At 55.2% G+C, this 22,036-nt stretch overlaps 2 protein-coding genes and 1 long non-coding RNA gene across 8 annotated transcripts in view; 1 reads left to right on the forward strand and 2 right to left on the reverse strand.

The window, feature by feature from the left end:
- The window catches only part of PPP1R12B (protein phosphatase 1 regulatory subunit 12B), a 124,945-nt gene extending 123,329 nt beyond the window's left edge, over nucleotides 1-1,616 (reverse strand). For all 5 annotated transcript variants that reach the window (XM_052814967.1, XM_052814966.1, XM_052814964.1 and 2 more), the window contains exon 1: nucleotides 1,218-1,616. In XM_052814967.1, coding sequence (XP_052670927.1) covers nucleotides 1,218-1,505 — 288 coding nt within the window. In that variant the 5' untranslated portion in view covers nucleotides 1,506-1,616. The remainder of the gene's footprint in view (nucleotides 1-1,217) is intronic.
- CSRP1 (cysteine and glycine rich protein 1) overlaps nucleotides 1-22,036 on the forward strand; it is a 256,472-nt gene that overhangs the window by 233,432 nt on the left and 1,004 nt on the right. Inside the window, exons 1-4 of one of the 2 annotated variants that reach the window (XM_052814970.1) lie at nucleotides 8,258-8,414; nucleotides 15,282-15,394; nucleotides 19,606-19,774; nucleotides 20,177-20,303. In XM_052814970.1, the coding sequence (XP_052670930.1) occupies nucleotides 15,283-15,394; nucleotides 19,606-19,774; nucleotides 20,177-20,303 (408 nt within the window). In that variant the 5' untranslated portion in view covers nucleotides 8,258-8,414; nucleotide 15,282. Of the gene's footprint in view, nucleotides 1-8,257; nucleotides 8,415-15,281; nucleotides 15,395-19,605; nucleotides 19,775-20,176; nucleotides 20,304-22,036 lie in introns of those variants that run through there. The other variant, XM_052814971.1, reaches the window with a different exon arrangement.
- Nucleotides 2,930-8,074, reverse strand: LOC128154401 (uncharacterized). Its single transcript, XR_008239328.1, has 3 exons — nucleotides 7,425-8,074; nucleotides 6,802-7,039; nucleotides 2,930-3,213 (listed from the first exon to the last, which is right to left on the reverse strand). It is a non-coding gene; the product is annotated as an uncharacterized LOC128154401 (long non-coding RNA).

Consider the following 22,036-nt stretch of genomic DNA (forward strand, 5'->3'; position numbering starts at 1 on the left):
CCCAAATGCTTCAGTTCAATAATACCAGTCCAGCAAAGAAGAAAGCCTAATCAACTCAATTACTGTACTGCTATTTGTGCTATTAAAGCATTATTCTTTACAAACACATTATTTCCAGATGTTATTCCTGGACTGTGCTTCTCTTCCCAGTCCCGTCACTACACTACATGCTTAATCTACAAGATCTTGAGCTAAGAAAATTTTCTTCCTGAGGCTGGCCCGGATTCAAATCAGATTCATTTCACTGACCAGATGCAACAATCTGGGACACTGATTTCACATGCCCTGCTAAATTCTGAATCAGTCTTCGATAGCAACAGCTTTCCCAATATTAAAGGGTAGCAATTTCACATGCTCCCTTACATTCCTGTTCATTTACACAATGACAGCAAAAGCTACAGACGAAACACAGCACATGTTTCTAGACAGGCAAGGCTTTACCACTCTGAAGCAAACTTCTGTGACCACTTTTGTATGATCTTCAGCACATTTAGATGAGTATTAATAGAATCTGCATCGCTCATCTGAGATGCGGGCACTCTCTGGTCTATGCAAAGGTTGCCAAAGAGCATTTGGGGAGTTTCAAGGCGACTCTGACAGAACACAAACACAGAAGCTGATGAGACACTTCTGACCTTGCAAAAACCGCACACCCCCCAGGAAATTTTCCTAGTACTGCTGCTATTTCAGCAGACCCCAGGCACAAAGTCAGAAGTTTTCCAAAAATTAATAAATTAGCCACCTAGCCCGGCTCGCAGTTCTGCCAGCCCAACGCTTTATTTTGCTAATTAAGCTACTTAATATCCCTGTGAGAACTCGGTACATCAAGCTGCTCGACTGGAATCTGCTACCACGCTTCCCTCCAAACTAGGTCTCTGCTTCAGACTCGCGCTAAACACGCAGGATGAGGCTCAGATCAAAGCTTTCTGTCATCGCTTTGTTTATAAACAACCAACCGCTGGTGCTGCAGGTACCGCTCTGCCCTCCCCCGCCAGCAGCAGGGGAACCGTCTGAAATCTTCGTGCGTGTCCCCCGCCCCGCTCCGGGGCTGAGGCGGCGAGGGCAGAGCGAGCCGCAGCCCGCGTCCCCCTCCCGGCTGCCTCGGTGGGGGGCGCGGGGGAAGCCTCGCTCGGCGGCAGGCGAAGGGAAGGGACCGCCAGGCCGCCCCCCGTCCCCGGGCCCGGCTCCCGCCCGCCCCGAGCCCGGGGTCCCGGTACCTGGTGCAGGGCTGTCAGTCCGTCCACGTTGGTGGTGTTGATGCGGGCGCCGCGGCCCAGCAGGCGCTTCACCTCCTCCGTGTCCCCGCTGGAGCAGGCGGCCAGGAAGACGGCGCCCTCCTCGAAGCGGACGCGGGACCCCCCGGCGCCGCGGTGCCGGCCCCGGCCGCCCCCCGCCGCCACCGGCTCCTGCTCCGTCAGGGAGCCCTTCCAGCGCCGCAGCTGCTCGGCCCGCCGCAGCCGCGCCGACTCGGCCCGCTTCCCGCCCAGGTGCTCCGGCTCCGACATCTCCGCCGCCGCACTGAGGCGCAGGGAGCTCGCCGCGCCTCAGCCGGGAGCGGGGCGCAGCGCCCCCGCCGCCATCTTCGCTACGCCCCCGCCGCAGCCGCAGCCGCCGCCGCCGCCGCCGCGCCCGCGCCGCCCGCGCCCCGCGGCATCCCGGGACATGTAGTTCCCGCGGGCGGCGCCGCACCTGCCCGCGGGGCGGACGCAGCTCCCGGCGGCCCCCGCGCGCCGCCGCACCTGGGCGCGACCCGGACTACAGCTCCCAGCGGCCCCTGCGCGCGGGGCGGCCCCGCCCGCCTTCCCGCTCGGCCGCCATCGCAGCGCTCTCCCCGCCGCGCCGCCTCGGTCTGGGATCCCGCCCGCCGACCGGGGAGGGGGGGGGGGAGCTGCTGAGTGTGGCGTGAGGAGCCGGCACCGCCCGGCCGCGGCCCCGTCTGCGGGCCGGGGAGCGCGGGGGCAGCCCGCCGTGCCGGTGCGGGGGCCTGGGAGGATGAGGCGGCTGTTGGGGGGACGGGGGAGGGTGGAGAGAAATGGCTGGCACGGAGAAGAGCCCCGTCTGTCAGGGAAACCAGGCCGCATCTGGCGGGTCCAGCTGCCCTCCCGCCCACGCAGTTGCCAGTGAGGCGGCCAGGAGGATGCTGAGCTTCCAGAGAGGCGGTTTCCAGTCTCTCCCGGAGCTAAATCCAGAGCCTGGCCGTCCCCAGGCGACGCGGGCGGTGCTCAGGCGGCACCAGCTCCGGGAGCCGCGAGGCGAGGAGCAGAGCTGTGCGGGGACGCAGTGACACCGTCGCGGCAGCCGCCGGGTCCCGCGGGTTTCCGTCCTCCGGGCCGGCGCCCGCGTACCGGCCCGCGGTGGAGGGCGATGCCTGTAGGCCCGCAGGCTGCTCCCTTCCAGCTCTACCTGCTGTAGCCAAACCGAACTGCGAACCTTTCCCGATGAGATGTTCGGGTTGGCTCCGTTGCGCCTTCTCTGAGCCCCCTCTCGTGGCTGGAGAACCCCGCTCCCAGCGCCCTGCGGTGCCTGCCTGGCTCTGCTTTGTGAAGGTGCTGAGGGTCGGTCTCTCCTGGCAGACAGCTGAGCACGGTTTTCATTCTGAGTGGAGGGGCTGCCCCTGTCCTTCAGGTTATTTTGCGGTATCAAGCTGCCCAGCGGAGGATTTGCCTCGAATTGTTCATTAGAGGAATCGCAGAATGAGCACGCTGCTAAATGATCAGTGACAAATCCCCCAGAGCAGATGGTGTTTGCTCATTAGTCTTAAAAAAACCCCAGCAGTTTTCAACAGAGTTCCAGGGAGAACCCCAGGAACTACAGTGCAGTGTGTCTGATACCCCCAGCATGCAAATTATTAGGAACCACTCTAACAGAGTTAGGGGCCACGTTAAGGGCTATTAAATACTCATAGAAATGCCAGATCATGGTTCATTAGCAGTCTAAACGTGCAAAACTGGAGTTAGGGATTACTAGTGTAAAAATGGTTCAGAGAAGAGCAACAAGGAAAAGGGCTTCACACAATGCACAGTTTAGTAGGGAGCTCCTGACAGCAGGGCAGTAAAGATACTTGCTGTTGAGGTGGGTTTAAAAGCAACAGGACAAATTAACGGCGGTAAATCAATCAAGAGTCATAAATACAAAGTTGCTGTCCTTGGCTGAGAAAGGCCTTTGGCTGCAGGTTGCTGGAGGCTTGGATCCTTCAACACACGCTCCTGGCGCCTGCAAGAGATGGGGTGCGTGCTGGGTCATGTTGAGCGTGACCGGCTCTTGCCTTCCCATGCTTTATATTGCGTTCTTCCCAGCGGGATTGGTTATTCATGATGACGAGCATGCTGGGTCCATGCTGGACCAGGCCTGGAGCTCCTTAACTTTGCTTCAAGAATTTAATTACTTCTGGCTGCATGCCAGGCTGACGTGAGCCTTACGTCTTGCAGAGTGATGGGCACAGCCATGTTAGCGGTTCAGCTTACGGTTTTGTGAGTACCTTCCCTATCTGCAATGTGGTAATGGGGTGGGAGGCTATCCAATTTCCCCCTGCAGCTGACAAGACCACCCCATGCTCCCATGAAAACTGCTTGATTGAGACTATCAGCCATTTACGTTTTTAAAACGTGCCTTTTATTTTCCTCACAGGAATTTTACCCAGGCATATTTGGAGAGTTTTCTGCATTTGTCTAGGATTCCTGGACATCTGACTAAGCTTCTGGATGCTGAGAAGTCCTGCACAGCCACATCTCATGCGAACTGACTGTAAATCACACAGTGATCCCAAAACTTCTGGCATACATACCGTTGCTTCTGGGATGCAGAGCTGCTTTGCATGTGCACAGGTTTGCATGTGTCCCCAACGTGCGGGATTCCCTCTGCACACTGGTGGGTCAGTACAGTGCCTTCCTGGAAATATTGGCTGTCGTGTGCTTTCTGCAAACTGCTTCTGCTCTGTAGCAATCGCAGCCAGAAGGATGGCAGCCCTATTCCAGATCTGACTTCTCTTGAAAATGGAATATATCCCCAGACAAAAAAAAAAAAATTGGCTGGAAGAGGAGACTGTTGTCTGTGACTACGAGCCTCTTGCCATCCTTCCATCATCTCAGACACCCTGGATCCCTGACACATGTGACTATAGTCCCATCTCTGCTTTCCTATGATCTATTCCTTCAAATTCAGTCCAGCTCTGGCCTTCCTCCTATTTCAGCAGTGAGTTTCTGAACAAAAATTCATTATTCCAGGTCTGCTCCCGGGATGATCAACGTGAGAACATATGGCTCAGCCAACCCCTGGATCCTGAGCAAAAAACATGTCTGTGTGCTCCCAGCAGCTAATATCTTTAAGTACCAGTTTCCTTCTTTTCAGTCTCTCTGAATTTCCTTTAACTGCTCTATTATGACTGACTAACTAACTGCTTTATTTATAAAATAAAATAACTTTCTAGAATGGTCTAGATTTGTTCTTCTCACTCACCTCTGTCAGCAGCCTGTTTGTCTGAAGTTAAAAAAAAAAAAAAAAATTCCTTGGTCCCTTTATGTTCACTGCAAAATAATTTTACACCACCAGCCATGAGAGCCGTGGTAGATCCATGCAGGAATCGGACAGCTTGTGAACTCCGCTCTCTTTGAAGGTTTTGATTACCCTGACATTATCCTGTGAATGCTACTGCTTTTGTTTCAAGCTCTTAACAGCATTTTTGATGCCTTGATTAGTTTTGGTCACTCCTTTTGGCACCTCTGGTCCCAATCCACTGGCCCAGGATACTGTTTGACTTAATCCTCTGGCGTGACCATTCCCAAGCGCCCGGCTGTGCGAGACCCTGGCACGTTTAAACTGCACCCGTGTGTGCAGATTACACTGGGTGAAGTCGAGCAGGCGCCTAAGCCTTTTTGGAAATAAAACTGGAGCGGGTAAAATTCCCAGCTGGAGATTGCACACTGACCTGGCTTGGGAAGCTGGGAGACCCGCGGAGAGCGGGGAGTCTTACAGCCTTTCCCACTCCCACGTCCCACTGCCAGTACAACACTAGATGGCGTGGGGACCCACGGCACCTGCCCAGCTCCGGGCACAGCTCGGCCTCCGTCCCAGCGCTCACACAGGAGTCCCTGAAGGGAAAACTTCTGGTCTCCTGCATCCCCTGGGTCTGCTGGATACTGTTGGCTAGATGGGGAGGTTGCAGCAAGCGAAAGGGAAAGGACAGCCAAAGCCAGCCCCGTGGTGCGCAGGCTGCGACAGGCACGTCTGCTGGTTGGGGAAGACACTGGGGGGTGAGATGTGCTGAACTTTGGGCTCTCTGCCCTCCCAGAAAGGGTAGAGAGTGTCCCTCTGTCAGACGGCAAGGCATGCCACCGTCCGTGCTGGGGAGGGAACAGGCATGGACCGCACTCACTCTCTGCGGATGGGGTGATGTACTTCACAAGCCTGGTCTCCTCCTCCAGCCCCCTCCAGAGCAAACAGCCTCAGAGCAAAGACCAGAGCTGGGGTTTGCAGCAGCGGACCCTGAATTTTGGGATGCGGGGACCCTTTCTGAAGCTGACGGCCAGCCTTTAACACACCCCCTCAATCTGCTCCAGAGAAAAGAAAGAGGGGTATGTGAGCCTCCGAAACCTGACAGCCCCTGCCTCACGCCTGTGGGAAGCCAGCTAGAGGGGGCAGGTCTGTCCAAGTCTGCTGGAGGCTGGCATCTGCAGCACCATCTCGAGCACCATGTATTCCACACATCCTCTGAGTCATCTGGCAGAGGTTTCCCAACTTCCAGGGGAAAGGAGGCTCATCCCCACATGCTGTGGCAAGGTCAGCTCTGGGGTACGTCTCTAACTCTCTACAGGGCCTTGGGGAACCCTGTGGAAGGTCTGTTGCCATCGTGACCGACTGCAGTGGGTCATGTCAAGGTGCTCATGTCATTGTCCTCTTCAGTGTGCCAATGTGAGTTGTGGCAACTGATAATGCCCCACTCAGTAATATGGCTGTACCCTGTTAACTAAGACCCACACATTCACTTCAGCAGGGCCCTGAACACCCGGTTAATATGTTCCTAATGCCACTTGTTCCTAATGTCCCCGACTGATGAGGTGACCTGCTGTGGTCCGAGCTGTTGGATGGGCCATGCCCAGCAAGACTAGGTCCTTCAGGTCACCTCTGATCTGCTTGTCCATGCTAGGTCAGGGGCTGGGTTCCCCCAGCAAGCGATGGCCATTCGTGCACATTGTGCACACCAGGCATGGCAGCGTGGGTCCTCTCCCACTTGCAAGACAAAAGACATCCTGGTCCTTTGTGGCAAAAGCCTTCCCTGCACTCAGGACGTGAGCAGCACATTCCCCTTGTGATCCTCGTCCTCTTCCTGTGTTCTAGGCCTTGGTTCAGGACTAGGAATTTCTTACCCAGAGTTCAGGGCAAAATTACTGTCAAATCTAATGCTAAAGTTTTGCAGGTCCAAAGGAAGCACCTCCCTGCTGCTGCCCTCCCAGCCCTCCTCCCTTCCTCCCAATTTCAGTAATGCACTCCCAGCAGCTGGAGCAGCCTGGGCTCCTCAGCCATCCTGCAAACAGGCTGCCTGCCCTCAGTGAGCCGCCGTGGCTCAGAAGAGGAGAATGAGTGGGAAGGGTCCCATGAGCCCCAGAGAGCAGTAGACAGCCTCTTTGTGCCAGCTGCCTTTTTTCTTTAATGTCTACTTACATTTTTCGAGAAGAAAAAGGCCAGCCGAGGCAAGAGAAATTAAATAGGAGCTTTTGCTAACTGCATCTTGGCCTGGCTTAACAATCCTGTCCATGGCCACAGCAATTAGGAGCACTGGAGCATCCAGCTTCTCTCCATCCTCACCTACTACAGGGGCTGGAAGATCCTCATGGAGCACAGATGCCTCAGGGACTCCCGGGGCAGAGGCTCAGGGTGGGAAGCAGCTATAGACGCCAGCAAAACTGTTCCCTTCTGGCTTCCCCTCCTGGAGTGTCTGTGGAGCTGCTCTTGCAAGGGGCTGCCTTCTGCTGGCCTCCAAGTCCAAGTCACGGAGCACTGATGGACTGAATCTTCTTTGAATCTTCCAGGACACCAAAAATGCCTAGGAAAGGGAAGATCCTTTCTCTGCCTAGTGCCACCTGGTTCCTGTCCCTGTGTGGGGCTTGCTGGGGATCGGGGAGGATGTCCCGCTCCCCTCCCTGCCCTCCTGTTGCAGGTGGCTTCCAGGGGCAGAGGGGGAGTGCCGGTGGGGGCCGGATCTGGGTGGGTGTTTCCCAGGGAGATGGAGAGTGGGAGTTTGTACCCCAGCAAGCTGAGAATCAGGCAGGGATGGGCACAAAAGGGAACGCCCAAATACAAACTGGACTGCAGTGTCCTGCTGGGGGGATCTGAGACAAGTAGTGTCTGAGAGATGATTCGGTGCTGGGTCATGCTGCAGGGCTTGCATGTGGACCGCCCTCGGCTTTTCACGGTGGAAACAGCATTACCTGGAGCCTTAGCGTGTTTTTTACAAGGTCGTGGGCCTTCTTGGGCTCCCGTGTTGCCCTGCCACACAGAAAAAATTGGAAATAGCAGCTTTGTAACCCAGCAGCCATAGCCTGTAGCCCAGCAGCCACACTTTCTGTAGGCTGCTCCTGGGATGTTTGGGCACAGAGAGCACTAATGTGTGGTGTGAGGGTACGGCAAGGTCCGCGGGGCATCAGGGAGGTGGAGGCAGCATCTCTGCTCCTGCAGACACCGAGGCTGCACAGTGCCCATCGCGCATTGAACTTTCCACTGCTCAGAGCCCTCCCTTCGCAGCTCCGTGACCTGCCACCCAGCTGCGCTGGAAGTGTTTTCCCATCGCCCCTGCAGCAGCCTTTCCCTCCTTTCATGCTGTGCTTATTTCTTATCCCCATGTCCCTGCACCCACAACAGCACTGTCGTGGTGGGTTCCCACGAGAAGCCGCTCCTCGCTCCCCCGTTCCCTACACCTTCCCTTGCAACTTTTATTTTATTTCAGAGGAAAACTTTGAGCGTAACAACATACTGACCTAAATATCGGATAGGTACTACGGATGGCCCATGCGCTTGGCAACCAGCCTGCGGGTTTTAGGGAGCCGCCGCGGCTGGCCCCGAAGGGTTCACCCCCCCCCCCCGTGGGAGTGGGTTGGGGGCGATTCCCAGCGCCGTGGGGCCGGGGCTGGCGGGGCGCTGGCGGGTGGCGGTGTGGGGCAGTGCCCGGGCCCGGCGGTGGCGGGGGGGGGGGGTGTCCCGGGGCCGGGGCCGGTGGCGAGGCCGGCCCTCCCGGTGCCCTCCTCCGCCGGGCCCTCGGGGCGGCGGCCGCCGTGACATCAGTCCGGGCTGGCGCTGAGCGCAAAGCGCCGCCGCCCCGCGACCCGCCTTCTCCCGCCGCCAACAAAAGCCCCCGAGCGGCCGCCGGTCCCAGCCCCGCTCCCGGCACCGACGCGGCCCGGCACGGCCCAGCCCAGCTGCAGGTACGTGCGGGGCGGGGGGCTGCCGCCGGGCCCCGCGGAGCGGAGCGGAGCCCCCGCCGCGGAGCCTCCGGGGCTGCCGCTCCTGCCGGCCCGGGGCGGGGCAGCTCTCCATCCCTCCACGCTGCTGCATCCCCTCTAGCCCTCCATGCCCAGCCCTCCCCCGGCAGACCCCGGGCCCCCCGGCTGCGCCCCCCGGGGCACCTCACCTGGGGTGGGATGCGAGGCTGGGGGCTGGGGGCTGGGGGCTGGGGGCTGGAGCTGGGGCACGGCCCCCGCCGTGAGCCCGTGGGGTGGGCGCGGGGTGCGGTGGGGCCCACTGGGGCACGAGCGTGCACATGACACGAGATGCGGAAGCCAAAGCTCTTGCATCAGATCGGGTGAACTTTCCTAACCCGGCGGAGAGGAGAGTGGGCATCAAGGCAGCGCGGTCACTTCCCTTCAGGATGCCAAACTTTCTGCTGGCGTTAATCTCAACCCTCCGCTAAGCGTTCCCATTCCCTTTTTGCAAAGGGAAATGTCAGGGTTGTGGCCTCAGGCTGGGCCGTGAGCGGAGTCCTTGCGCCCTGTCCCCTCGCCAAAACGTGGGCTCTGCTGTCGCTTCGCTTTGCAGCCTGAAGAAAGCTTACACCTGGGGAGACTGAGCCAGCTCGATCCTCTCTGCTGGTGTGGACTGATGTCGCTTTACAGAGATTTGCATTACTGACTGGGCACACGCTTGAGCATAGCTTCAGGTGCCGCTTTCCAAACCTCAGAGCCGGCAGCAGGGCCAGCATGTAGGAGGGGGTGTTAATTAGTGCTTGGCAAAAATACAGGATGCTGCCAAGTCATGGTATTACATATAGGGAGGGATGGACTGGGTGAGAAGGTACAAGTGCTAAAATAGTATTAGGTGTGAGGTCGGCTTTGGATGCTGCACCTCCTGGCTCTTTTGGTGGTGAGGCTGGAAAGGTGCGGTAGTGTTTGTGACCCCTCCTAGCCCTGGGCAGGACTCGCCGCTTAACAAGTAACTCAGTGCTTGCTGGTGCTGCTGCTCGACAGACAGCATGGTGCCTTCCCTGCTCCCGTGGGTCGGTGGGCACTGTCTGTCCAGCCTCAGGCTCGCAGCTGGCCTCTCCTGTCTCCTGGATCGGGCTGTCTCCGCCTGGGATGTCAGTGCCTGAACCCTGCCCCTGGAGTGGCTGAGCTCGATTCCCTGCTCCTGGGAGGCAGCACAAAATGACGAGGACGTGACCGATCAGGGAAAATAAGGGCTTTACAAAAGCTAAAGTTAGCTTCGTCAGGTTATAGATTTTGATTCCTGCAGGAGTCAGTAGCTTTCCTTAGCATACCTGAAAATGCTTTTGTTCTGGATAAAATTGGGATTTTCTTTGAGGAACCCGGTTGTGATAGGAAACTTTCAGTTTGCCTTTGTAACTAAAGCTTGTGAGCCATGTGGTCAACTGGCAAGGGTGTGTTAGTCTGCAGGCATGTCACGGCTCCTGAGTGCTCGCCGATAGCCATGTCTGGCAGGCGGCTCAGCGTGGTGCTGGCCCTGCACTGGCCCCTTCCCTGGCCCAGCGAACCTGAAGGCTGCCTCAGCGGTGGCAGCAGAAGTAATGCCCGACTGTGTTGCTTTGGGAACCGTAGAGTAGATGAGCTATGTGTGAGGATCACTCCGGACCTCAGACTCTCCTGGCTTTCTCCTCTCACAGCAAAGCCCCCGGAGATGTCTGATCTGATACAGCTGCATTGCCTGGGTCAGTTCTTTGGTTTCTCCATGGTGATGCCCATTGTTTTGCCATGTCCCAGTGCTCACCAGCCTCAGGACCCCATTCTCCTCTTGCTTACCAGTTCGACATCACTGTATCACAAATGACCTTCATTTATCCTCATTTACACTGTTGGCAGCCCAGAGTCTCCTCATGGCACTGCTCCACCCAGCTGATTACATGGCAGGGGGACAGGGGAACAGTTCTAACTTGCCTCTTGTAGGGTTATTTTCGCTTGTGGCCAGATGCTGTGAAAGCTGCTCCGTGACAAATGCAGTTTGTCTGGGGCAGAGAGTCCCTCATGGGCCCGATTGCAGTTACTGGTGCTGAACCCCTGATGCTCTGTCCTGGTGATTTCCCACGTGGTGTTACGTGTATCCCCATGAGCTGGTTCCTTTCTGCTCTGCCCAAATGCCTCATCTGTCTAGGTGCCTCCTTCAAATTTCTGCTCATTTCATGGCTATGCCAGCTGCTCTCTAAACTGGAAGATGTTAATCAGACCCCAGGGCTTGGGGCTCCTACTATGGTTTCCTCCCCTTTGACTTGTCCCTTTGCCAGGCCATGTAATAATCCTGTGTGGACTGCTGTGAACATCATTAGGAGCAAATTTTGTGCAGCACTGATGGTGTTTTTCTGCCATCTACTTGTATTAATGCTCTCATTGGAAAAAAAAAGAACCTTTTACATGGGCCAGCACGAGTCTCCTGTTCCTCAGTGATCTCCTCCAAGCACAAAGTGATTGCTCTGCAATTAATTACTGTAGGATTTTAGCAGAACATCTGGGCACATTCGTGGGAAAGGTTTTCCAGCTATTGCAGAAGCTCGAATGGTTAAGCTGACATCCTGGCGGCTGCAGAAAAAGTTCATTAGAGGGTGAAGGGGGAGAACTTGCACTGCTCTGAGCAGTCCTGTAGTAGTGAAGCTGCGTTCACATGGCGGTGGGTGCTGCTTTAGCTCCAGCAGTTAAAACCCAGCTGCTCTCAGGCAGGCAAAACGGTGATTGTCAGCTTTGGTGTGAGTGACATGAGCACACTGATCTTTCAACCCCCTCTAAGGAGAGGGTGGCCGTGTATTCCTACTGCCTGATGGCTTGGCTTCATCTGCTCACTGCTTCCCCTTGCAGCCCAGGTTTAGATGACATCCCAAAGCACCAGGACATACTGGTTCCAACTGGTTTATGCCTGGTTGTTTAGTGTAGCTTAGACTGCCTCCCAAACTGGTGCAACAAAAGCCCATCTGAAAGGTCGGTGATGTCTGTAGCTTACCTTTGAAGCAGTGAACTGTACTGCTGCAGTATCAGACACTGAAATTAGACTTAATCTCCAAAAAGTGTCAGACTTGTGTGGTTCTGTGCAAGCCTCACTTGTGTCTATGCTTCCCAGCAATACAGCTGTTGATAAAAGGATGGTATCTTGGTTTCTGAGGCCCCTTGCCTTATCCAGAACGGGTGATGGACCAGCTCTGGGGCTGAGCCATGCTTGGCACAGAGGATGCTGTCTGTAGGGCTCTGGTTGTGTTTGCTGCGAAGTTGTGGTACATGGGATGTGGAGCTGCTGGAGGGAGGAAAATAATCTCATTTTCTGGCAGCCATGGGTGTCTCTCTTGCCTATGCTCAGTGAGGTCTTTGGCTGCAGGACAGTCACCTCCTGTTCCTCATTCTGCATGGGTCTAAGAGTGATTTGGAGAAGTGTGACTGCAGTCAGTAAGTGTTGCAGTTAGACAGAATATGGTGCTCAGCTCCGTGGTGCAACGTACTCTGAAAAGAATGTTGGAAGGGTTGCAAGCTCTCCAACATATCTTAAAGTAGTCATTAATTAGGGAATTGGGATGATGGGTCTGTCTAGATGGCTATTGTAAGGATTTTGCTTCTGAGATGGCTGGTGCAGGTCCCAGGCTCTGTGAGCAGGGTGCTCCTATTCTTTTTTTTCCTGCTGATACTGACCTGTAACATAAACTGCTTTTTGGTCTCTTGTGTGGCCTGCCGGGCTCTCGGCATGTGCCTGTGTATACTGTGGACTAAGAGGGAATGCCCAGCAACTTATATCTTACCTCAGGCTTTCTCTGTGCCCAACTGTGAGCTATCATAAGCCCATGTATCCCCAGGACAAACCCATTTTCATGGTTCTCCCCACAGAAAATCCATCCTGGCATGTGCCAGGAGGTCTCGCTGGGATGTGGCTTTGCTGGGGCTGCATCTGTGCTGCTGGGTGCTTCATGGTGAGACTCACCTGCTGAAATCACAGTGATGTTGTTTAAACTGCGTGGAGGCACCTGCAACCTTCCCATGGTGGATGGAGGAAAATAAGCTGCAAAAGGGCTTGAACTCCTCTTGTGGCAAACATCAGATCATCTTCACCCAGAAGCACCCTTTCTCCTCCTGTAGACTTACAGGCAGCTCAGAGGAAGGTGTCCCCACTGCTGACGTCTTGGTTTGGGGAAATGAACACTGCTGTTCGGGACAAACAGAGCTGTAAAGGGGAAAAAAAATGTGCTGTGGAGGCAAAGGGGAGCAGCTAGCTCCAAAACACGCCAGGCAGTTTGTCCCTGAGCGTGCTTGCAGATGCCCTGGTTGTGGAGCAGGGAGTGATGGCAGGAGTGCTGAGGCAGGGGCTGCCTGCATGAAGCTGCCCACCAAAATCAGGGCTGTGAGTCTAAGAGATGGGGTCTGCCGGCTGTCATGTTTGGAAAGGGATGGGGGACCCAGAGAAGCTGTAGCCAGTGTCGTGTTATTCCTGATGAAGGGTCTGACTCTGGTGGGTACAGGGGCAAAAGGGCCAATGGGCTTCCACACCATGCAGGCACGGGCATCTCCGCTGCCTGGGCTGGCAGGGGGATGCCGCTGGATGTTTCTGCCCTCCAAGGAAACTCCTGAACCAGGTCAGGCCCTCCTCCTGGTGCAGAGGGAAAAAACAGGCTCTGGAGAGAAACAGTTTGTGCCCTTTTAAGGCAATCCAAAGGCTGGGACTGGAACGATGAGGCTGGAAGGGAGGGATTTGGCACGGGCTGCGCAGTGGTGGGAAGCCCAGCCTGCAGGGTGTTCAGAAAAGAGACTTCCCGGCTGCTGCGATCACACCCCAAACACAGCTCCTTGGATCCCTGGAGCCAGCACAGCCTCTTCAGCCCCCGCTCCTGGCACCCTGTACAGCTCCGTCTGTCTGTCCTGCACCGAGACCCTCCGTGCATCCAGGAGCCAGGAGCTGCAGCCAGGCTAGAGCAGGGCCAGTGCCTCTGCACAGCCCTGCCGGCGTGTCAGCCCTGACCCGCGCCCTGCCTGCTATTATAACGAGGTTGAGATCAATTTCCCTTTTCTATTGCCTGACACAATACTCATACACAGGGAAGAGCACGGCTTTCCCATATACTGGAAGGTACAGAGATCTCGCTGTGCCTGTGAGCAGAGCTTTTGCAGTGCTTCGTCCTCCCTCATCTCTGTTTGATGTTTATACAGCCCCCAGTCCTGTTGTGTTTAGCATCCGTCTCCCGACTGCCTGTCAGGCAGGGCAGTGCCACAGACTCAGCCCTTGAGTGGGAGATTGGAGACCCAGAGATGGGGCTTCAGCTGCCTGAGGTGACCCAGGGATTTGGAGCTGCTACAAGGAGTGGGCTCAAAGGTTGTGCCCCCGGTGTGCCCTGGCAGACCCAGATCCCCTTCCTTATAGCCATGCAGCCGAGCCAAGGGAGGTGATGAGATCCTGCACGTGCTGTGGGGTGGCACACAGTATAGTGTGAAAATGGGGTTTTGGGGACCTTGTCCTGCTGCTTCAGCTGTTCAGGAATCGGGAAGCACAAGGCTGTGCCTGCAGTGGGGAGGGTGACTTCTGCTGCTTTTGGCCACTTGGGAGCAGGACAGAGAATTACAGAAGTGTTGATGGAGAGGCCTCTGGAGACTTCCCAAGCTGCAGCTTGTGCCTATTGACCTTTCTTATATCACTGGGCACCACCGAAAAGTGTTTTGTTTTGTTGTCTTTGTAACAACCCTAGGTTGCTGTTAGATCCTCCTTAGCCTCCTCTTGGCCACACTCAACCAGCCTGCCTCCCTTAGAATCTCCTTGTAGGACTTTGTTGCTTGGATGTCTTGAGGTTTATGTTGGCCTGGTCTTCAAAAGTATCAAGGGCCCTCTGGGCTGGAGCTCTGCTACTTGTGTTAGCTGCTCACAGTATTTTGGGGTTATCTGCAAATTTGCAGATCAAGGGGCCTCTTGATCATGTCTCATCAGATAATTTCAGGAAAGAGAAGAGAGAAATAGAAGCATTTATATCCTGCCAAGGGGCTGCATGGTTGCTTAGGTTGGTGCTCAGGTGTTTGCCCTGCACGTGAGCCTGTGTTCCTGGGGCTGCTGATTTCCCAGCCTCTGTGACTGTACCTGCAGTCCTGAAGAAGACTGCGATGCCGGAGTACAGGGGGAACCTGTGAGCGGTTGGCCAGGCACGGCATAAGCTAATGATGCTGTGGAGGACAGGGTGCCAGAGCCTGCTGTTTGCTGGTATCAGGGGTCAGCTCCTGCCCTTTGGGCTGCCCTGACTATACCTCTGCCCTGTGGTGGCAGAAATGGAAGAGATGTTTGGGGAGGAGAAGCTGAACTGTTTCCAGCTGGGGTGACAACCTGTACAGTCTCCAGCACCAAGGATTGGTCACCCTGGCCATTGCTGCGTTGCCCTGTCGAGGGGTAATAGCAGGGCTGTGATCTAATGAGGTGCTGGTGCCATGGGTACCTCTGTAAGCACGGTCTCCCATCATTGTTCCACTTTCTGCCTTTTCCTGGCACAGAAAGGAGCTGTGAGGTCCCATGGCTTCCAGGCCAGGGGGATTTCTGCTGCTCCTGGCTGGCAGGACCAGTGGTCCCTAGGAGGCAGCCGATACTGCTGGGTGCTGTAATGACGGGTCCCGTGGGCATCCTGAGTTCTGCTAATTCTGCTAATTACCAGCCCTGTGAATCTGTGCAAACAGCAAACATCTGTGGGTGGTCTCCGCATGTGCAGATGTGGAACGGCTGCTGGAGCACTGCTGGCGGGTGCCCTCTCTGGCTGCCTCGCTCTGCCCCGTCCCTGCCTCCTGCCCGGCCAGCACCCTGCCTGACCTCCCGCCCTGATGCTGTTTCTGCCTGTGCTTTTTCTGTAGGATGCCAAACTGGGGAGGAGGAAAGAAGTGTGGTGTCTGCCAGAAAGCGGTGTACTTTGCTGAGGAGGTGCAATGTGAAGGCAGCAGCTTCCACAAGTCCTGCTTCTTGTGCAGTGAGTACCAGCCCTTCCCTTGCCCCTCCCGCCCCATTTCCTGGCTCTCCGCCGGCTGGGCGCCCCATCATGTCCTGTTTATGGGCCCTATAAATGCTCTTTAGGATTTCTCTACAAACAGCACGGCTGTGGGAGCTGTGTGGCAGGCTTTCCGCTTTTCTCCAGACTTGGAAGTTAGTTCTGCTGAAGGAACACAGATCATCCCAGGACACCAGGGGCCATCCAAGCTGTCAGGGCTGACTTCAGCCAGCACCCACGCAAAGACTTAGTCTGTCCCTACACCAGGGAAAGGCTAGGCTGAGTCCTCTAGACTATCTCCAGATGTTCGAGATTGGAGCATGAGACACACTGAGGTGATGCTAGCTTTAGTCTTCTAAGTGGCTTTGCCACACTGAAAAGATGGTTGGGCCTTGGGAACTGGTGTGGGATCTGACCCTGTGTCCCAGGAGATGATGGCAAGAAGCTGTGGTCCTGTCCTGGCTCTTCGGCTGATGGAGTGCTAAAGCATCACCTCCAGCCTGCCTGCAAATCTGCTATTGCAGAGGGTGTCTCTGTTGTATGTTTGGACCCAAGTGTCACCTCCAGGGAAGGGCAGCAGAACAGGCTCTGGCTGTGGGTTAACTCAGCGCAGAGATCCCTTCCTCTGCCAGCTCTGCAGGATCCTTGCAAGTACTCTTGGGTTCATGCTGCAGGTCCCCAGACAGCCTTCCCCTCCATTTGGGGATACCAGGGCAGCACTGCAGGGATAGGTTAGTAATGTTACGGTGCTGAGATCAGCTCTTTAAACTTGGGCCATCCACATCCAGGGGGGCTGCAGGACCTTTGAATGCAGATGACCACTGTCCTCAGAGCATGTTTTACCAGATTTCTGTCCCCTGCCCTTGAAGACTGTCACATAACAGAACTAGTGATTCTCATGTGCTAACAGGAGCATGCATATTGCCTGTGTCTGCTGATGGCTCATCAACACATTGCATCGGACACAGCAGCAGGAGTAGACGTGCATCTTCAGAGCTGCCCTTGCAGCCGGGCCCCACTGAGGTTTAACGTTTTCTCAGCTGGTTCCTGTACCCTGTTCCCAGTCTCACCATCCCATTGCAGCAGGGAGCACAGACATGATCTTTTCCATATGGGCAGCAAGCACTGCTAGGGTCTATAAACAGGCACACAGCTAGAGCTAATCTCAGTAGACCTTTTCCAGCAGGGGACTACCAGTGTCCTCATGGGGCTGATCTCTGCTGTGCTCCTGTGTCTACCTGGCATGGATACTGGATACTTGTTGGCCAGCCTGCCTGGGATGCAACATGCACAGATGGATGCAGATGTGAGAGAGAGAGTCTGTTGCCACATCTCTGCTCCCTGTGCAGCGTGAAGAGTGGCCAACGTGGCCGGTAGCTCTCATATGTGGGAGTTTCCAGGCTGGAAATCTTGCTTTGGCTCGAGAAGACTAGGAAGGGGAACTGCGGAGAGGCTTTCCCCAGGCAGGCAGGGGGGTGGCAGGATGTGTCCTTATTGTGGCCGCTCTCCGCAGCAGGAAATCTTGTTTCTTCTGCAGCCTCAGATAAGGAGGGTGGAGAATGTTACCCTCATCTCCCCTGCACCACTGGCTTTTACCATCTGAGTCCATATCATTGGAGGACGTCTGTATGGGGACTAAGATCCCATTGCACTGCATCTGCCCTTCCCCGTGACCCCTGTGCACACAGCTGGATTGCTAGGGAAAGCTGCTGCTGTGCCATGCTGGCACCCAGAGCACGGGGCAGGCCTCCAGGAGCCATGAAATCAGGCAAAAGGCATTGCTTTGGGAAGGGAATACATGGCCAAAGTGGGGAAGAAGGTCATCCCATGTTTGCTCATGGAAGCAAGTCACCAGGGAGTGGTCCAGAGCCGAATACAGCCAGGGCTCCCGTCCCTGTGCTTTGCAGACGTACGTAATCACACTCCACACGTACTCCAGCAGTTCTGCCCGTCCCGGCTGTGGGCTCCCCAGTTCAGGCTGTGGCTTGCATGCCAGCCCACAGTGCTGCCTGCTGTTCCCAGTCCTGTGCCACAGGCTGCGGGTGATGCTGAGCTGCACCGAACTCCTGTGTTCCCAGCCTGTTCCCCAGTGCTGTGTTTGGGTCTCATCAGGGAACTGAAGCCATTATCTTTAGGGGAGAAAAACAAATACTTTGACCTGCCAAAAAAATAATCAAAAAGGAGCCAAACCTACCACAGTGCATTAGAACTGGAGATCGGCTCAGGGAGTGACTTGGTGATTGACTCAGTGGCATGGATCCAACTGAGTCAATAGTACATGGCAGAAATGTACTGTAATGAGACCGTTTGGCCTCTGAAAGTAGCAGCAGCTCTTGTCTAATTGTTTTGTGGAGCAACTCCACTGCTCTTAGAAAAACAAAGGGTCCTTAACTCCATGAGTGCGGTGTGCTGGAATTTCTGCAATGCAGAAACCCAGGAGCTGGGGACTGATTTCTAGGAAGCAGACTGGGAGAGAATTTTTCTGCTGCCTCTCAAAGTGTCTGTGGCTAGTAAAGATGAGGGACTGTGAAAGCTTAGGTTAGAGCTCTAAATCCATCCAGCATGGTGGGAGAGAAAGACAGATGCTATTGAGATCATTCACTCCCACCCCTAGGACAAGGCTCTTTAAATGTGCCAGTAAAAGTGCCCAAATTCCCCTCCTGGAGGGTCTGTCTGAATGCAGTGTTGCTCCTGATGAGCTCCAGGGTAATGCAGAGACAACTCCAACACTAGCCCATTAGCTTGGCAGCTACAGGACCAGTTAACCAGAGCTGGTCTTTCTCAACAGAGATGTGTGCTCCATCCCCAGCTCCTGCCGTGGTGGGATGGGGGAGCCCGTAGCCAGGAGAGGACCCTGCCAGATCCTCCTTAGATGGCAGGAGACATTTCCCTTTCCACCTCCTTCTCCCAGCAGCAGCACACGGGGTTCTCTGCGGCCCCGGAGGAGAAGCACCATATTTAGTAATTGGGCCGGGGAAAGCTGCCTCTCACCCCCGCATTTAGTGCCGCGGTTTGCGCTGCCCCAAGAGGAGAGCTCTGCTGTGTTTGCATTCCTGCAATATTGGTAAAGGCCAAGAGACTTTTCTGCTGAAGAAGAGGCCAATGGGCTGCTGGGAGCCTTGACATTTAAGGCACGTAAGGGGGATGGGTGAAAGCTGTGTCGCAGCCGTATCAGGATCTGTCTTGGGGCTGGCTGCCAGCACTGTGGACTCTGCCCCAGGCATCTGGATCCTGCACCAGGGCAGGTAAACACTGGAGGTGACTGTAAGCCCGTTTGGGTGCTGCTCGTTTGCCGCTCCGGCTTGCTGGGCGGCGTGTTCCAGGAAGGGTTTGGAAGCCGATGTGGAGGCTGAGATCAGAGCTGGGACAGGAGTCAAGAAAACCTAAAAATCAGGATAAGAGTGTGTGTGGCCTGAGCCCAGCACTAAGCTCAAGCTCTGGATGGGCTCAGCTGGGACCCCGAGCCTGGCTGCTGTGTCCTCCTGTCCCATCTTACATCCCGTATTGATCCCCAAGGCTTGAACACCCAGCTGAGTTAGTGTTCCTCACCTGAGACCACCCTACTCACACATCCTAATCATGGCACGGACCAGGGGTGACACATTAGCATGAACTCTTCCATTGTGGTCTCAGAGTCTGGAGAGGCAACTATGCGCAACAGCATAACGTGCCAAAAAAACTTACAGTGCACCAGCTGCGGTAACAGCTGCAGGTCTGCTCTTAGTCTGTCTAAACACAAGGAAAAATGAATTTGCTTACTTCACTTTCCCCCAAGTGCCTATTGCTGTGTATTTGCAGCGGACTAGGAGTGTGGCAGAGCTGGAGGTGCAGTGGGGCTGGGATGTCCATCCCTGTGCTTGTGAATCCTGCAGTGATTTGTAAGGAAATTTCACCCCACCCCCCAGTTTAAGTGCATCTCCAGGATACCAGCATCGAGAGGGTTAATAGAGCTTTTTCTTAGTATGAACCTTGCAGCTTTGGTGGTTGCTTCCTTTTAAAGCCAGACAATGTTCTTGTTGTGATCCTTATCTCTGGCTGTTTTGCATGCATTTGGTTTAACAAGGATCTTGTCTAGGGTTTCCTTACTCCTTGAAAGCTGAGCTGCTCTATCCCTTGTGAGGACTTGTTTTCTGCAGCTAATTAGTGAGCTCTGGATGAGCAGGCTAATGGCACGGCCCTCCCCTCTTTTCTAGTGGTCTGTAAGAAGAACTTGGACAGCACCACTGTTGCTGTGCATGGAGAGGAGATCTACTGCAAGTCCTGCTACGGCAAGAAGTACGGCCCCAAGGGCTATGGATACGGGCAGGGAGCAGGGACCCTGAGCACTGACAAGGGCGAGTCTCTGGGAATCAAATATGAAGAGTGAGTTTAAGTCATGTTTTTGAAACTGGGGCTGTTGTGAGCACCTTCTCCCCCACATCTTTCCGCTTGTGATGCTCGGCTGTGTAGTCCATGCTGAACTTCTAGCAGTATCTAATCTGGAGAGTGTTGTGGGCTGCCCTGCCTTTCTGCTCCTCAGGGGAAACCAGCTGAACCCTATTTGCAGGGTGGGATGAGGCTTGACAGGACATGTCCCCATTGCCTGAGCATGCTGCCCATCCCCTCCTACCATGCAGCTGTGAGGCTGAAGTTGCCATGGGGCTCAACACATTGTGCCTAAAGCTTCAGGCCCTTCAAAATGGAGTTGGGGTTTGTGATCCCATAGCTCTTCCCTCCTCCATCTTGCTTGTGCAGCCCTGATCATGAACTCCCTCCCATCCACAGGGGCCAGCCCCACCGACCCACCAACCCTAATGCATCCAGAATGGCCCAGAAAGTCGGAGGTGCTGATGGGTGCCCCCGCTGTGGTCAAGCGGTGTATGCAGCCGAGAAGGTGATTGGAGCTGGAAAGGTAAGAAGGGGGATGGAGTGGATGGGGCACACACATGACACAAGTTGCTGTGTGGCAGGGAGACCTTCAGGGAAGGTCTTGACCTGACCCACAGGCTGCTGCAGGCTGGGCTGCCAGCGCCTTCAGCCAGGGCTAGGCTTGGGGTCCGGTGGCCATGCTCACCGGGAAGCTGGGCACCAAAATGAGATCTTGGCATGTCTAGAAACCAGGTTCTCCAGGCTGCATTACTCTTACAGACTCGTAGATGGGAGAGAAATATGTTTTATACTAAATACTTGGAGGGCTGCTCAGCAGAGGTCACATTGGACATCCCTGCTGCTAGATGTGTTGGGAAGATGAGCAGTGATGTGGGCCATGGCCACTGCCACCGCTAACTGAACAAGTGCAACAGCCAGTGAGCCTTCTTCACCCTCTGCCGCAGGCTGGGATGCCACAGCCCGAATCTGGGGCAGGGAATGAATTCCAGTGGTCAGCACTGCCCATAGGCAGGGCAAGGTGCTTGGAGGTGTGGGCACGGGCTTGGTGCATCCATCCCTCTTGGGCTGTTTTGCTGGTGGACTGGGTCTGCTCAGGGTCAGAGGTAAAGGACATTCTGCAACAGCCCTCGTACTTCCTCTGTCAAGTTCATCTCTTCACCAGGGTCCTTTGCGTCCCAAGCTGTGGCCTCGTGCTAGCCCAGCTCTGGGAAGCCCTCTGTAAAGCATGGGGACACCTTCTGCTCTGTCAGCGCTGGGACCCCGGGTGAGGTCCCTGCCCCAAAGCACCCTTCCCTCTGAGGTCAGGTACATGTGCAGAGCTTGCCAAGGCAGCTGGGTCAGGCTGCTTGGCTTTGTGCTGCAGGGGACAGGATGGCCATGCTGGGAAAGCCTCACCGCCTCGCTGGTGACGTTGGGTCACTGACTGACCCCTGCTGTGCTCTGTCCTCCCTCAGGTTTCTGTTTGTCCTCTGTCCCAGAGCAAGGAGAGGAGGCAGCTAGTCAACAGAAAGGGCCTCGCAGCACCATCATACCCTAGCTGGCAGTGCAGGGATTTGTGATGGACACGTTGAGGGTCAGCCCAGGGTCAGAAGCCAAACTTACCCTTAAAATCATGATCTGAGCTTCCTGGTAGGCTTTTGGCCTCAGTGTTTACGGGGAACCAAAGCTGGCAAAGCAATTACACTCAAGCAAACGCAGAGAGGATTCCAGAGCATGTATTTCATGTGCTAATGTTTGCTGGATGACTCCATCTGCTACCTCCTCCTCCAGCCCCCTAATTTCACATTTTCTTCCAAAAAAGGTTTTATGTTTTCCAAAGTGTTTATTTAAATTCCTCTGTGAGCAGCTCTGGCTACTCTAGGTCTGCTCAAAGCCTGTGAGCTCATTTATCCCCAAAGGACTGGTGGAGCCATGGGGGGGTGTTATTTTTAAACACTGGCTGATTTCTGCATTCTTAGTATCTGTTTGCTGCCTTCCTTGGAGCTGTAGTTGTGTAGGGGCAGGTGTCCCAACCCTGCTGCCACCCCCCAGGCTAACGTACAGCAGCAGTGGATCTCAGCTGGATAACTCAGGGGATTTATCATGCTGCTCGAGAGAGGACAATCTCCAAAGAGGGGGGTGATTGCTCCTTACAAATTATTGTACAAATTATTCTACAAATGACTGCTGCGAGTGGAGGTGAAAGCTCTCTAAAACCAGATCAACGTGGGAGCAGTGACCACACCTGATGTTTCCTCTCTCTATCTTCCCCCTGGG

The sequence above is a fragment of the Harpia harpyja genome, chromosome 19, assembly GCF_026419915.1.
Source record: "Harpia harpyja isolate bHarHar1 chromosome 19, bHarHar1 primary haplotype, whole genome shotgun sequence".
NCBI classification, from domain to species: domain Eukaryota; kingdom Metazoa; phylum Chordata; class Aves; order Accipitriformes; family Accipitridae; genus Harpia; species Harpia harpyja.